Source organism: Anomaloglossus baeobatrachus, chromosome 3, assembly GCF_048569485.1.
Source record: "Anomaloglossus baeobatrachus isolate aAnoBae1 chromosome 3, aAnoBae1.hap1, whole genome shotgun sequence".
Classification (NCBI taxonomy): domain Eukaryota; kingdom Metazoa; phylum Chordata; class Amphibia; order Anura; family Aromobatidae; genus Anomaloglossus; species Anomaloglossus baeobatrachus.
Window position 1 is genome coordinate 311,216,634 of NC_134355.1, and position 14,900 is coordinate 311,231,533.

Consider the following 14,900-nt stretch of genomic DNA (forward strand, 5'->3'; position numbering starts at 1 on the left):
GTGGGTAGTCTCAGACGCCTGACATTACTCAGCTAGGGCTTAGTGGCAGCTATGGGCTGCCACTAACCCCTTATTACCCCGATTGCCCCTGCACCAGGGCAATCGTGAACAGCTGGGCCCAGCGCCAGAATTGGTGCATCTTATGGATGCGCCACTTCTGGGGCGGCTGTGGGCTGCTATTGTTAGGCTGGAAAGGGCCAAATAAAAATGGCCCTTCCCACCCTAATAATATCAGCCCCACAGTTGTCTGCTGCACCTTGGCTGGTATTAGAAAAAAATGGGGGTTCCCCATGTCATATTTTTTAAAATAAATCCCCTCTATTTTTCATAACCAGCCAAGGTACAACAGACAGCTTAGGGTTGCAGTCTGCAGCTGTTCCTGTGCTGATATGAAAAAGAGGGGGGGGGGGGCTCCACGTCATTTTTTATCCCCAAAAATAAAAAAAACAACAGCTGGCCAAGCTGGCTATCCCTCTATGAAGCTATTCTGTTATTTCTTTTATATGTATTCTGTTCTTATTATCTATTCTATATGTTCTGTCTATTCTATTTTTTTCTACCATCTATTCTAGCTATCTATCCATTATCCTATCCTATCCTATTTTGTTTCTCCTTTAAAAACACATTAACAAAAATGCACCAAAAACGCATCTACATTACAAGCGTTTGTTTTTTTTTACATTTCCAGGCTGTCTGACAAGGTGTAGTTTGTGAGCAGAACTAACTGCAGCGTGCGCATGTAGCCTAAAAGCAGCCAGAGATGCACAGAAAACAGACCTACAAAATGAGAACAAGGGTCTCCTGCTGGACTGCTGAATCCAAAGTGGATAGATTCATCAAATCTGTGGGACATTTTCCCTGCAGATGGTCTCCACTGGACAATTAATAGTACAATCTGCATAATCCCACATGATTCATATTACAGATTAAATTGCTGCTTTAATTGCAGTGACAGTATGATATAGGATCATTATGAGACAACAGTATTGTGCATCTATTGCTGAAGTGGGAAAGAAATGACCTTGTACACACAAATTGTTGGCTGGCCTGTCCATCACCCTCAGGAGATAGTGTAGGAATGTGATTGTTGTGGGGGATATCTGACCTCTGTCAGGTGCTACTATCCAACCACATCTGTCTGTACAGAGGATGAACTGGATTTTCTCAGATGGCCTGTCTGTCAACTGTCCGGTGATGAACAAGGCACAGACCGCGCAGGGTTCTAGCTGCAGATGGACGGCTCGCTTAACCACTGATGCGGCTCAAAGCTGAATGAGCTGAATATATTATCGTCAGCACATGAAACTCATCAAGCATATGGGAATCTATTTTAGTACACAACTCTAAATCATACTCTTGTCTCCAGCAATGGATGAATATTAGAAATGGATGTAGCCGACTTAAATCAGGACTTGCCCAAATATGGGAACCCTCTCAATAGGAAAATCCAACTAATCTGGCTGCCAAGAGCTGAAAACTCGAGTGATCGTTGCAGCACTGAAATGCAAAAAGGAACTGGCTAATATGTAACATGCAGGAGCATCGGCACCATATCTGGCATGAAGTGAGGTCCATCTCTGAAGGATTTTACAAACAGATCCATTTCTATGAAAAGTTGAGTAATTTTGGAAAGGACAATGCTTTGCCTACCTTGTACTGATCCTGATTGTGTATTTAGATATGCCGATTTGGCAGAATTACCTAGCACTGATCGACAAGTCATTCAGCGCTCACTTACTGGCCTGATTCCATAGGCTGACAATCGTTAAATGAAGGTCCTGTCCCCATACAGCACGATCCCTGTTACGTGGGGCGATGTACTGCTGATAGCAATGAATTTCTTTGTGGGAATAAAAGATGCACTCACCCAATGAATGAGCATTTTGCTCATTCGTCAGGTGATTGCCGGCATGTCTACACTGGCAGATAATTTGGGACATCTGCCAATAATCTACTGGTGTAAATGCACCTACAGTACTCAATCCTACAGATTTCAAAACTTTTCAGCCTTTCTAGCTGGATCAACGCCTGCACGTAGGTTGCTCTAGAAGATTGGCAGGCAATGTATGGCAACTGGAGTGTGTGAAGATATAATTTGTGCCAATACATAGTACAAAGGGTTGCTTCTGATCAGTAAACATTTGTCCCCGGTTGTAGGTTATTATAAAGAAACAAACCATGCTGTCCTCCCCTTCTTCGGGTCCACAGTCGAGACTCTGTCACTGATCCGGATGCCTGGCACCGGCTGTGCAGCTGACCTCAGAGTGACAGCGTGGCAGCCAATTAGTGCACTCAGAGGCTCTGGAGGGGGTATCCATCAACACTGGCAAAGCTGCTAAGCATACTGATTGGCTGCTGCTCTGTCGCCACCATACACAGGGGTGTCAGCGAAGAATCAGTGCTGGACCCCTGGACCGCGAGCAAAGCACGGTTTGTTTCTTTATAATAACCTGCAGCCATGGACATTAAATTACTGAAAAGGAGAAACCCCTTCAGGCTGTTAGGTTTGTGCTTGACAGCAACCTTGTTCACTGTTTCCAACGATGACCCAAGGATGTGACCACAGCTGGGAACCATAGCACAAACTAGTGATCATGAATAAACAAGATCGGTCCTGCACCACTGCGTGTTTACCTGCGGTACCGCATACGCCTGCAGTCAAGCCGTAATTAGTCCAGAATCCAGAGCGGGGTGCTCGTCATGAAACAAGATCCATATGGTAGAAATAGACCGCGCTTCTCCGCTGTGCTGGATGAGATTTATTCAATAAAGTGCAGGGTAAAACGCTGGAGGCAACCTGTATGCCGGCTCCTGCTAGAGTGGTCCTCTAGCAGCAGCCGGCATACAGGTTGCTTCCAGCCTTTTACCCTGCACTTTATTGAATAAATCTCATCCAGCACAGCGGAGAAGTGCGGTCTATTTTCTTACCGTGCTACAAACTAGTGATCAGCACAAAATGACTAATGTAATACTTCAAAAAATGTTATAACCTTTTACATAGGCTTGTAAATTTCCCGCAATGTGGGTCAATCATGATATACAGTGCCTTGCGAAAGTATTTGCCCAACCCCCCTTTGAATTTTTCAACCTTTTCCCACATTTCAGGCTTCAAACAAAGATAAAAATTTTTATTTTATAGTGAAGAATCAACAAGTGGGACACAATTGTGAAGTTGAACAAAATGTATTGCTTATTTTGAACTTTTCAAAAAAAAAAAAAATAAAAAATAAAGTGAGCTGTGCAATATTTTTCGTCTCCTTTACTTTGTCAGTCATTTAGGACAACATTGGATCATTCAGAGATCCTCAATGAACTTCTGGAGTGAGTTTGCTGCACTGAAAGTAAAGGGGATGAATAATATTGCACGCCCACTTTTCAGTTATTTTTTTTTTTAAAAGTTTAAAATAAGCAATACATTTTGTTCAACTTCACAATTGTGTCCACTTGTTGTTGGTTCTTCACTATAACATTACAATTTTTATCTTTATGTTTGAAGCCTGAAATGTGGGAAAAGGTTGAAAAATTCAAGGGGGCCAAATACTTTTGCAAGGCACTGTAGGAAGTTGATCGGCACCCATTTACATGCAACAGTGATAGAACATGGCTCTCACAGAGATACATTTAGTTGTGATCTCCAGTGCGCTCCAAAAAACACTGGAGGTCACAAGTCACCAGAGACCGATCAGAACAGTGACTTTAGAAGATGAAGCCACCGGAAGGAGAGTATCATGCACGGGACTTTCATTTAAAGCACCACTCCAGCAGTTCAATAAAAAAAAACAAAAAACACTAGAGTGGTGCTTTAATCTGTATTTAAAAAAAAAAAAATTATGTCTATAAACTGATCCTTCAACTCTCATTGGGTGCATTAGAACCAGGGCTGTGGAGTCGGTGTTCATTTTGGTGGAGTCGGAATAAAATGGACCGACTGACTCCTATAATATATAATAAATTGGGTACAGTAGTTCAATGCAGAATGTGCTGAATATTTTTTCATATGAATTTGGGAAAGTTATGAAATGTCCTATAAATGGCTGTTCTGTTCCTGATCTAAGGCTACAATCACACACAGCGTTTTTTGAGGATATGTTTTTCATCTGCAAAAGCGAGATCAGCTTTTTAAAAAAACACATCACCTGAAAGGTTTTTGAGCTCATAGATAATGTTTTCAATAGCAAAAGCAGATTAGAAAAACGCCACATAAGCTGACATGCTTATTCTTTGTGAGGATCAGTTTTTGAGGCCTCCAGTTTCTCCAGGCCTTAGTGTAAAAAGTTCTGCAAGATTATCAACTCAAAAAAGAACAGGTTCTTGCTATTGTAACGGACAATGCTTCAAACATGATAAGTAGAATTAAACTGAATGAGAGTAATGAACAACAGATAGAAGATTTAGGATTCAGTATGTTTGAGATGGAAGGCCACAGTGCTGCTCATGCAACTGAGCAACAAACAGATATTACAACAGAAGAACAGCAAAATGATACTTTAGAATTAGATGATCTTGTTGAAGCTGCTTCAAAACACTTTCATATTCATCACATGCGCTGTGTTGTGCACACGCTGCAGCTGGCAATAAGAGATAGTCTGCAAGAGGGACATGCTGGAAATCTGATTGGAAAAGTGAGGAAATTGGTTATTGCTGCCAGAACCCCTAAAATTGATTCCATCTTGAAGAGACGTGTTGGAAAAGGTGCAATTGTTGTTCAAGACACTCGGTGGGGCAGCACTTATTTCATGATTGAGCGATTGCTTGAACTAAAACCATTTCTTATAGATATGGCGAACCCTCAGGTAACCCTAAATGAAGGTCAATGGACACAGGTGGCTGAATTGAAGGAATTGCTTAATCGCCCATTTACCGTGACTAAAAAATTACAAACTGAGGATTTAACTCCTGGCATTTTCATAAGGGAGTGGAAGAACTTGCTATATTGCCTGTCCCAAAGAGTAGGTTTAATTGCAGATGGCATTTCTGCTTCAATGAAACGGAGAGAGAAAATAACATTCTTCTGGCAGCTGTTTATGTGGACCCAAGTCATCGTATACTGCTTGATGATCAACATCTTACTAAAGGAAAAGAAGCTCTGACTGAAGTAGCAGTTAGGATGAGTGGCTACAGGACTGCCAGGCGCAAGAGGACTTGGGTCCTGACAGTGCTACTGCTGCCATATCTTCATCCTCATCAGATGAGGAGTGTAACTTTGACAAGTATTTGGATGACATGGAGCAGGCAAAGCGTTGCCGGAAGGAAAAAATTTCACTCCGTCTCCTATAGCAAGCAGATTGACCAGATTTCAGTAAAATTTTTCACTTGCTCTCAAAGAAATAGAAAAATTCAACCGTTCATCAACACTGACTGTGCATGAGGCAATTCCTTTATACCCGGAATTTGTTAGAGATGTTGCCCATGTGGTTACGGCTTTGCCTCCAACCCAAGTTAGTGTAGAGAGGTTGTTCTCTAGCCTTAAAATTATTAGGTCAGATATGAGGTCATCCATGAAGGAGGATCTGATGGAGGCAATTCTATTTCTTAGAGAGAGAGAACCCATCATCATTGCACACGCAGGCACTCCCGCACGCATCATCACCGCACACATCCCGGCACTCCCGCACATACACCGGCACTCCCGCACGCATCATCACTGCACACATCCCGACATTACCGCATGCATCATCACCGCACACATCCCGAAATTACCGCACGCCACATCACCTCACACATTCCGGCACTCCCGCACGCATCATCAACGCACATACACCGGCACTCACGCACGCATCATAACCGCACACATCCCAGCACTCCCGCACGCATCATCACGCACATGCAGGCACTCCCGCACGCATCATCACCGCACACACACAGGTACTACCTCAGTGACGTCACCGCTGACAGCACGACTTCCTTCAGTTGCTGCATGGAGCTCACCATCCTGAGAATAAGAGCCTTCAGCCGTGTGGCTTTATCTTGGCTGGTATCAAAATTGAGGGGGACCGCACGCGTTTTTTTTAAATTATTTATTTTACTGCAAGATATAGACCCGCCCACCGGCGGCTGTGATTGGTTGCAGTGAGACAGCTGTCACTCAGCATGGGGGCGTGTCTGACGGCAACCAATCATAGGCGCCGGTGGGCGGGGAAAGCAGTGAATACAAGATTGAATAATGGGCGGCCGGCATTTTCAAATCAGGAGAAGCCGCCAGCAGTGTGACAGCCGTGCAGCGCCACGATGGTGATCGGTGAGTGGGTGAGAGTGAGAGAGGCTGGGGCCACACGGAGCACTACTGCCATGCTTGCATCACACTCGGCTCGCGCTGGCAGTACAGCAGGAGCAGAGTGTCATGCTAGTGTCCCTGCGACTGCGGTCCGACCGTGCGAGCGGACCACAGCTGTGAGGGGCAGCCAGGCTCTCAGGACGGGCGGGCCGGTGCTGCGGAGGGGAGGGAGGGATTTATCTTCCATTCTCGCTCTGCACACACAGTTCACCGGTGTACTGCGAGTGCAATGCTATTTTTCTCTCGCCCCATTCACTTGAATGGGGGCGAGAGAAAAGAGACTTGCATTACAGACGCAACATGCTGCGATAGTTTCCTCGGTCCGATTAGGGCTGAGAAAATAATCGCTCGTGTGCTGACACAGTCTAGAATTGGTGCGAGTGGAATGCGATGTTTTATCTCACTCCACTCGCACCGATAGGCCAGAGAGAGAGAGATTTTCTGACAAGCAATGAATTTTTATCACTTCTGGGCATGCTCAGAAGTAAAAACCGAATCCGGTACATGCTTCCGGCATTTGATGCATGCCACTGGATTCGGCATGCATAGACTTTCATTATGCACCATGCTGCACGGCGCCGCACCCGGTGCTATGCGGTTTTTTGCCGCTGGCAAAAAAGGTTCCTCTCTGCGTCCTGTGCGGCTGCCGGAGTGACGATTTTTGCCACAACCGGCAAAAACCGGATCAAACGCAAGTACATGCGGCACAATCCGGCGCTAATAAAAGTCTATGAGGAAAAACTGCACCCGGCGGGGAAAAAAAAAACGGATGCGTTTTTTCTGCAAAGCGCCGGATTGTACCGCACAGCAAAAACCTGATGTGTGAAAGCAGCCTTACTGACACCACAGCCCAACAAAAACTACATGCAGATGTTGCCCTTAGTCAGGGACTGAATTAAAGGAAAACCCCCTACAACAGTAGAGTAGCAGAATTAGCTACCGAGTCACTGTGCTGCCCAGGTTTTCAAGCAGTCCTATGTAAAACCACTGATAACATACCATGACATCACAATGGGTTTCACAAATGACAATTTACATGACCATTTTTTTCTAAAGCACAGTGTAAGGTCGAGGTCAAGAACATAGTTTAGCAACTCAAAGATGTCAACACAACGAGTCTTTGTCCTTGCAACTAGGTTTTAAACGCAGGAAACAAGCTTTCACAAGCTAGTAATCCCTGGTAAAATGCAAAAATGCACACCGAGAATTTCTTCCATTCATATCTAAGTCGTACTGAAAATGTCATTATGTAGACAAACCAGTTATAGATGGAATGTAGGCCCCAGGTCACATTTCTCAGAAATTGGGAAAAACACGTGTGGCTGCTGAGGTCAAATTTTAGTCTTATGACTGACTTGTAATCATTACTGAACTAAATTCTTGCTGAATCGTACTGATGGGTACTTGGTCAAATGATAGGGCTCCTATATATGTGAACAAGGAAAACATTGAGATGGAAAACCAAGACAACAATGTCCTGAATGTCTATATATAACTACAGAAACTAGGAATGATCAGTCACCGTTTTGTGGGAAAGCAGACAGTCCAATTAATGAACGCGGAGAGCACCCAGCTCTCCAATGTCATTTTGATCACTGTCATATATAATTGTCAGGTGTGGCAATCTGCTGGCTTCTTGTTTTGTTTCTTGAGTCAGCTGAGTATCTTCAAAGGACTTCTGGGACACACCAAGCAATCAGTAAGTGACACAGAGGTGAGATCTTAGAGGTCACTAATCTCTGCTTCCTTCATGTGGTTGGGTGGTGACTGTACCAGTAAGACGGGTGGGTACCTGCAAGCTTTTCATTAAACCCATTGACTATGCGTTTGTATTGTACTGCAGCCACCTGACCTTGACGTGAAGCGTTTCCCATAAATCTCACCACTCAATTATGGCATTTTCTCACCGTCTACTACCATCATTAGGAACAGTAACAGAATGGACTGAAAATAAAATATATATTTATAAATGGATGAAATCAAAACTCTTGTGCACTATAATGTCATGTTATATGCCGATGTTCATTGATTCTGGATCTACACAGGAATAGGGGAAAAGGTGATTTCCTCGTAATCAATCCATTGCAATTTAGCCCAAATCTAAGACCTAGAAGTATAAGAATACTTACATCTCTATATCCTTCTTGTACATCCCCCGATATATCGCCTTCCACATCTCTACAGCCAGCGGGACAGAACCTGCTGCAAATGGAAGAAAACAAAACCTCAGTAATCTATGAAGCAACATAAATGCATGTATGATCCACTTCATAGTAGAGACCCTCACATCACGTAGAGTCTATACTCAACCAAAACAGTCTAGGAAGCCTGAGAGGTAGGAATACATTTATAGTATGACCCGTACCAGCATACCATGTGTATTAAACACTGGCGGGCACAGACAGAAAAGGGCAAGAACAATATATAGACCTTCTGCAGCCCAAGCACTCATCAAAATGCACAATTACACCCGCTTTAGAGGTAAAAATGGGCTCCCTGACCTCTTGGGTCCCTGTGTGGCTGCACAGGCTGCACCTATGATATGTCCACCCCCGGTTTTAAACCTGAATGGTATACCTAAGGGGTACGCCTAGGTTTTGGTAACTTTCACAATTGCTCTAGCAAATAGGCTATACAGTTGCTCTCTATTATCATCAGTCAACTACCCATTAGACATGGATGTGTGAAGTACCCTTTCTCATGTGTCATCTGTAATGCCTCAATGTTACATCCATTTTCCTCACTGAGGCAGGTAGACTGTCCAAAATTATATTTATCCATTGACTCAACAATGGATCAGTGAAAAACAGATGAAACATGAATTAAAATACTGATGTACAGAGGGTGTCCTAATTTTTCATCTGTGTTTAACAGGTCGCATAGACTGTAATGGCAGAGTCAAAAAAGGCTGATAATAAAGGCAGCTTTACATCGCTTTAAAGCGATCTCGTTGGGGTCCCGGAATTTGTGACGCACATCCGGTCGCTTTAGCGATGTTGTTGCATGTGACACCTATGAGCGATTTTGCATCGTCCCAAAAATGTGCAAAATCGCTCATCGGTGACATGGGGGTCCATTCTCGAATATCGTTGCTGCTGCAGGTACGATGTTGTTCGCCGTTCCTGCGGCAGCACACATCGCTCCGTGTGACACCGCAGGAACGAGGAACCTCTCCTTACCTTCGTCCTGCCCGCAATGAGGAAGGAAGGAGGTGGGTGGGATGTTACGTCCCGCTCATCTCCGCCCCTCCGCTTCTATTGGGCAGCCGCTTAGTGACGTCGCTGTGACGCTGCACGGACCACCCCCTTAGAAAGGTTCGCCAGTCACAGCGACGTCGCTAGACAGGTAAGTAGTGTGACGTGTCTGGGCGATGTTGTGCGCCACTGGCAGCGATTTGCCAGTATCTCACAACCGATTGGGGGGGTACCCACGCTAGCGATATTGGTACCGATTTCGCAGCGTGTAAAGCGGCCTTTAGACATGCTTTTGAGTCTCAAGAACCAGACACATGGATCCATTTTTAAAAATCATGTGTGTATAGCTCAATGAAACCCTAAGTCCACGCACTGGCCATATAAAAACGGACAACATATGGATTTGAGAATGTAGCCACAGTACAATGATAAAGAACTCTCCTAATATTCTCATACAAAAGCATCAACGAAAAAAAAGATATAAAATGTTACCTGTATTCAGTCTCCTTAAAGTGGTTGGATCGGGCCAAGCAGGTGATTAAATCTGGTTTCAAAGGGGAAAAGAAAAAAAAAAAAATAAAAAAAAATCACCTTTACATTCACATAGAAGGTGATAGTAGTATAATGGTTTGCACAATTTCTAAATAATGCTCATCTTATTGGGGGAAATCGTTTATGTCTATGGTCAGATGTAGTTTTAGCCAGTTGTTCCCAGTGTACTATTACTAGAATATCAATAAACATATGATTAGATCACCTTGTACTCTACAATACTGGATGAAGCAGAATCCTGTTTATTGCCATATCATAAAGCGTGTACCTCCACCCCATGTGCTGCCAGCTATACACATGAAGATGGTGTCATCAAGGCATCATACACTCTGCACCTTCTGTATCTTATCCTGGGCGTCAATTGTGGTTGTGGACGACATCAGATCAGCTACATGAACTCTGCGGTCATTTAGTGGCCTGTTTAGCCTGGCCGGCCACAAATTGGGCCATATAGAAAATTACGTTATCAGTAGCACGTCACCTATTTACATAAGACAATGTGTTGTCGAGTAAGCTTGCTTAAAAATTATTATTACTCCAGAAACAAGTGTTTTGCTCTTTTTTTTTTTTCTTTTAGAAGAATAGCGACCTGTTTACACTACATGATAGTCAGGAACGTGTGCCTAAGGGCACACTCGTTATTTAGTCATCGGCACATCTAACCACAGCATTAAAGTGTGCATTCATTAATATTTACATAAAGAAGGGAATTTTGTTACTTACCGTAAATTCCTTTTCTTCTAGCTCCAATTGGGAGACCCAGACGATTGGGTGTATAGCTACTGCCTCCGGAGGCCACACAAAGCATTACACTAAAAAGTGTAAGGCCCCTCCCCTTCTGGCTATACACCCCCCGTGGGATCACGGGCTGCTCAGTTTTAGTGCTAAAGCAAGAAGGAGGAAAGCCAATAACTGGTTTAAACAAATTCAATCCGAAGTAACATCGGAGAACTGAAACCGTTCAACATGAACAACATGTGTACCCGAAAAAACCAAAAATCCCGAAGGAAACAGGGCGGGTGCTGGGTCTCCCAATTGGAGCTAGAAGAAAAGGAATTTACGGTAAGTAACAAAATTCCCTTCTTCTTCGGCGCTCCATTGGGAGACCCAGACGATTGGGACGTCCAAAAGCAGTCCCTGGGTGGGTAAAATAATACCTCAAGTTAGAGCTGCAAAACAGCCCTCCCCTACGAGGAGGCAACTGCCGCCTGCAGGACTCTTCTACCTAGGCTGGCGTCCGCCGAAGCGTAGGTATGCACCTGATAGTGTTTGGTGAAAGTGTGCAGGCTCGACCAGGTAGCCGCCTGGCACACCTGTTGAGCCGTAGCCTGGTGTCGTAATGCCCAGGACGCACCCACGGCTCTGGTAGAATGGGCCTTCAGCCCTGATGGAACCGGAAGCCCAGCAGAACGGTAGGCTTCAAGAATTAGTTCCTTGATCCATCGAGCCAGGGTGGATTTGGAAGCTTGCGACCCTTTGCGCTTACCAGCGACAAGGACAAAGAGTGCATCCGAGCGGCGCAGGGGCGCCGTGCGGGAGATGTAGATTCTGAGTGCTCTCACCAGATCTAACAAATGCAAATCCTTCTCATACCGATGAACTGGATGAGGACAAAAGGAAGGTAAGGAGATATCCTGATTGAGATGAAAAGAGGATACCACCTTAGGGAGAAATTCCTGAATCGGGCGCAGCACCACCTTGTCCTGGTGAAACACCAGGAAGGGAGCTTTGGATGACAGCGCTGCTAGCTCAGACACTCTCCAAAGAGACGTGACCGCCACTAGAAAGGCCACTTTCTGTGAGAGTCGAGAAAGTGACACCTCCTTCATAGGCTCGAAGGGCGGCTTCTGGAGAGTAACCAGTACCCTGTTCAGATCCCATGGATCTAACGGCCGTTTGTACGGAGGGACGATGTGACAAACCCCCTGCAGGAACGTGCGTACCTGAGAAAGTCGTGCTAGACGCTTCTGAAAAAATACTGATAGCGCTGAGACTTGTCCTTTAAGAGAGCCGAGCGCTAAGCCTTTTTCCAAACCAGATTGCAGGAAGGAAAGAAAAGTAGGCAATGCAAATGGCCAGGGGGACACTCCTTGTGCAGAGCACCAGGATAAGAAAATCTTCCACGTTCTGTGATAGATCTTAGCAGACGTGGGCTTCCTAGCCTGTTTCATGGTGGCCACGACCCCTTGAGACAATCCTGAAGACGCTAGGATCCAGGACTCAATGGCCACACAGTCAGGTTCAGGGCCGCAGAATTCAGATGGAAAAACGGCCCTTGTGACAGTAAGTCTGGCCGGTCTGGTAGCGCCCACGGTTGACCGACCGTGAGATGCCACAGATCCGGGTACCACGATCTCCTCGGCCAGTCTGGGGCGACGAGTAAGACGCGGCGGCAATCGGACCTGATCTTGCGTAGCACTCTGGGCAAGAGTGCCAGAGGGGGAAACACGTAGGGAAGCTGGAACTGCGACCAATCTTGCACCAAGGCGTCTGCCGCCAGAGCTCTTTGATCGCGAGACCTCGCCATGAAGGTCGGGACCTTGTTGTTGTGCCGAGACGCCATTAGGTCGACGTCCGGCACTCCCCAGCGGCGGCAGATTTCCTGAAACACGTCCGGGTGAAGGGACCATTCCCCTGCGTCCATGCCCTGGCGACTGAGGAAGTCTGCTTCCCAGTTTTCTACGCCGGGGATGTGAACTGCGGATATGGTGGAGGCCGTGGCTTCCACCCACATCAGAATCCGCCGGACTTCCTGGAAGGCTTGCCGACTGCGTGTCCCACCTTGGTGGTTGATGTATGCCACCGCTGTGGAGTTGTCTGACTGAATTCGGATCTGCTTCCCTTCTAGCCAGTGCTGGAAGGCTTGTAGGGCAAGATACACTGCCCTGATTTCCAGAACATTGATCTGAAGGGTGGACTCCTGCTGAGTCCACGTACCTTGAGCCCTGTGGTGGAGAAAAACTGCTCCCCACCCTGACAGGCTCGCGTCTGTCGTGACCACCGCCCAGGATGGGGGTAGGAAGGACCTTCCTTGTGATAATGAGGTGGGAAGAAGCCACCACTGAAGAGAGTCCTTGGCCGTCTGGGAAAGTGAGACTTTCCTGTCCAAGGACGTCGACTTCCTGTCCCATTGGCGGAGAATGTCCCATTGAAGAGGGCGCAGATGAAACTGTGCAAACGGAACTGCCTCCATTGCTGCCACCATCTTCCCTAGGAAGTGCATGAGGCGTCTTAAGGGGTGCGACTGGCCTTGAAGGAGAGACTGCACCCCTGTCTGTAGTGACCGCTGCTTGTCCAGCGGAAGCTTCACTACCGCTGAGAGAGTATGAAACTCCATGCCAAGATATGTTAGTGATTGGGTTGGAGACAGGTTTGACTTTGAAAAGTTGATGATCCACCCGAAGGTCTGGAGAGTCTCCAGCGCCACGTTCAGGCTGTGTTGGCATGCTCCTTGAGAGGGTGCCTTGACAAGTAGATCGTCCAAGTAAGGGATCACCGAGTGTCCCTGAGAATGCAAGACTGCTACCACTGCTGCCATGACCTTGGTGAAAACCCGTGGGGCTGTCGCCAGACCAAATGGCAGGGCTACGAACTGAAGGTGTTCGTCTCCTATAACGAAGCGTAGAAAACGCTGGTGCTCTGGAGCAATCGGCACGTGGAGATAAGCATCCTTGATGTCTATTGATGCTAGGAAATCTCCTTGAGACATTGAGGCAATGACGGAGCGGAGAGATTCCATCCGGAACCGCCTGGTTTTCACGTGCTTGTTGAGCAGTTTTAGGTCCAGAACAGGACGGAAAGAGCCGTCCTTTTTTGGCACCACAAACAGATTGGAGTAAAAACCTTGACCTCGTTCCTGAAGAGGAACAGGGATCACCACTCCCTCTGCCCTTAGAGAGCACACCGCCTGCAGAAGAGCATCGGCTCGGTCGGGATGTGGAGAAGTTCTGAAGAACCGAGGCGGAGGACGAGAACTGAACTCTATCCGGTACCCGTGAGACAAAATGTCTGTTACCCACCGGTCTTTGACCTGTGGCAGCCAAATGCCGCAAAAGCGGGAGAGCCTGCCACCGACCTGAACTCTATCCGGTGAGGATGCGGAGAGAGGAGGCCGAAAGTCATGAGGCAGCCGGCTTGGAAGCGGTTCCTCCGTCTGCTTTCTTTGGGCGTGAGTGAGTCCGCCAGGAATCTGAGCTCCTCTGCTCCTTCTGAGTCCTTTTGGACGAGGAGGATTGGGCCCTGCCCGAACCTCGAAAGGACCGAAACCTCGACTGTCCCCTCCACTGTTGAGGTTTGCTTGATCTGGGCTGGGGTAAGGAAGAGTCCTTACCCTTGGACTGTTTAATGATTTCCGCCAATTGCTCACCAAACAGTCTGTCTTGAGATAATGGCAAACTGGTTAAGCATTTTTTGGAAGCAGAATCTGCTTTCCATTCCTTTAACCATAAGGCTCTGCGTAAAACTACCGAGTTGGCGGACGCCATTGACGTACGGCTGGTAGAGTCCAAGACCGCATTGATAGCGTAAGTCGCAAACGCAGACATTTGCGAGGTCAAGGACGCCACTTGCGGCACTGATGGACGTATGATAGAGTCCACCTGCGCCAGACCAGCTGAAATAGCTTGGAGTGCCCACACGGCTGCGAATGCTGGAGCAAACGACGCGCCGATAGCTTCATAGACAGATTTCAACCAAAGGTCCATCTGTCTGTCATTGGCATCTTTAAGTGAAGCCCCATCTTCCACTGCAACTATGGATCTAGCCGCAAGCCTGGAGATTGGGGGGTCCACCTTTGGACACTGGGTCCAGCGTTTGACCACGTCAGGGGGAAAGGGATAACGTGTATCCTTAAGACGTTTGGAGAAACGCTTATCTGGATA

At 46.5% G+C, this 14,900-nt stretch overlaps 1 protein-coding gene across 1 annotated transcript in view; it reads right to left on the bottom strand.

Annotated features, from left to right (window-relative positions):
• The window catches only part of DCBLD1 (discoidin, CUB and LCCL domain containing 1), a 112,323-nt gene that overhangs the window by 29,069 nt on the left and 68,354 nt on the right, over positions 1–14,900 (bottom strand). The window contains exons 4-5 of the mRNA XM_075340022.1: positions 9,961–10,012; positions 8,404–8,476 (exon numbers count right to left, since the gene is read on the bottom strand). Of these exons, the coding sequence (XP_075196137.1) occupies positions 8,404–8,476; positions 9,961–10,012 (125 nt within the window). The remainder of the gene's footprint in view (positions 1–8,403; positions 8,477–9,960; positions 10,013–14,900) is intronic.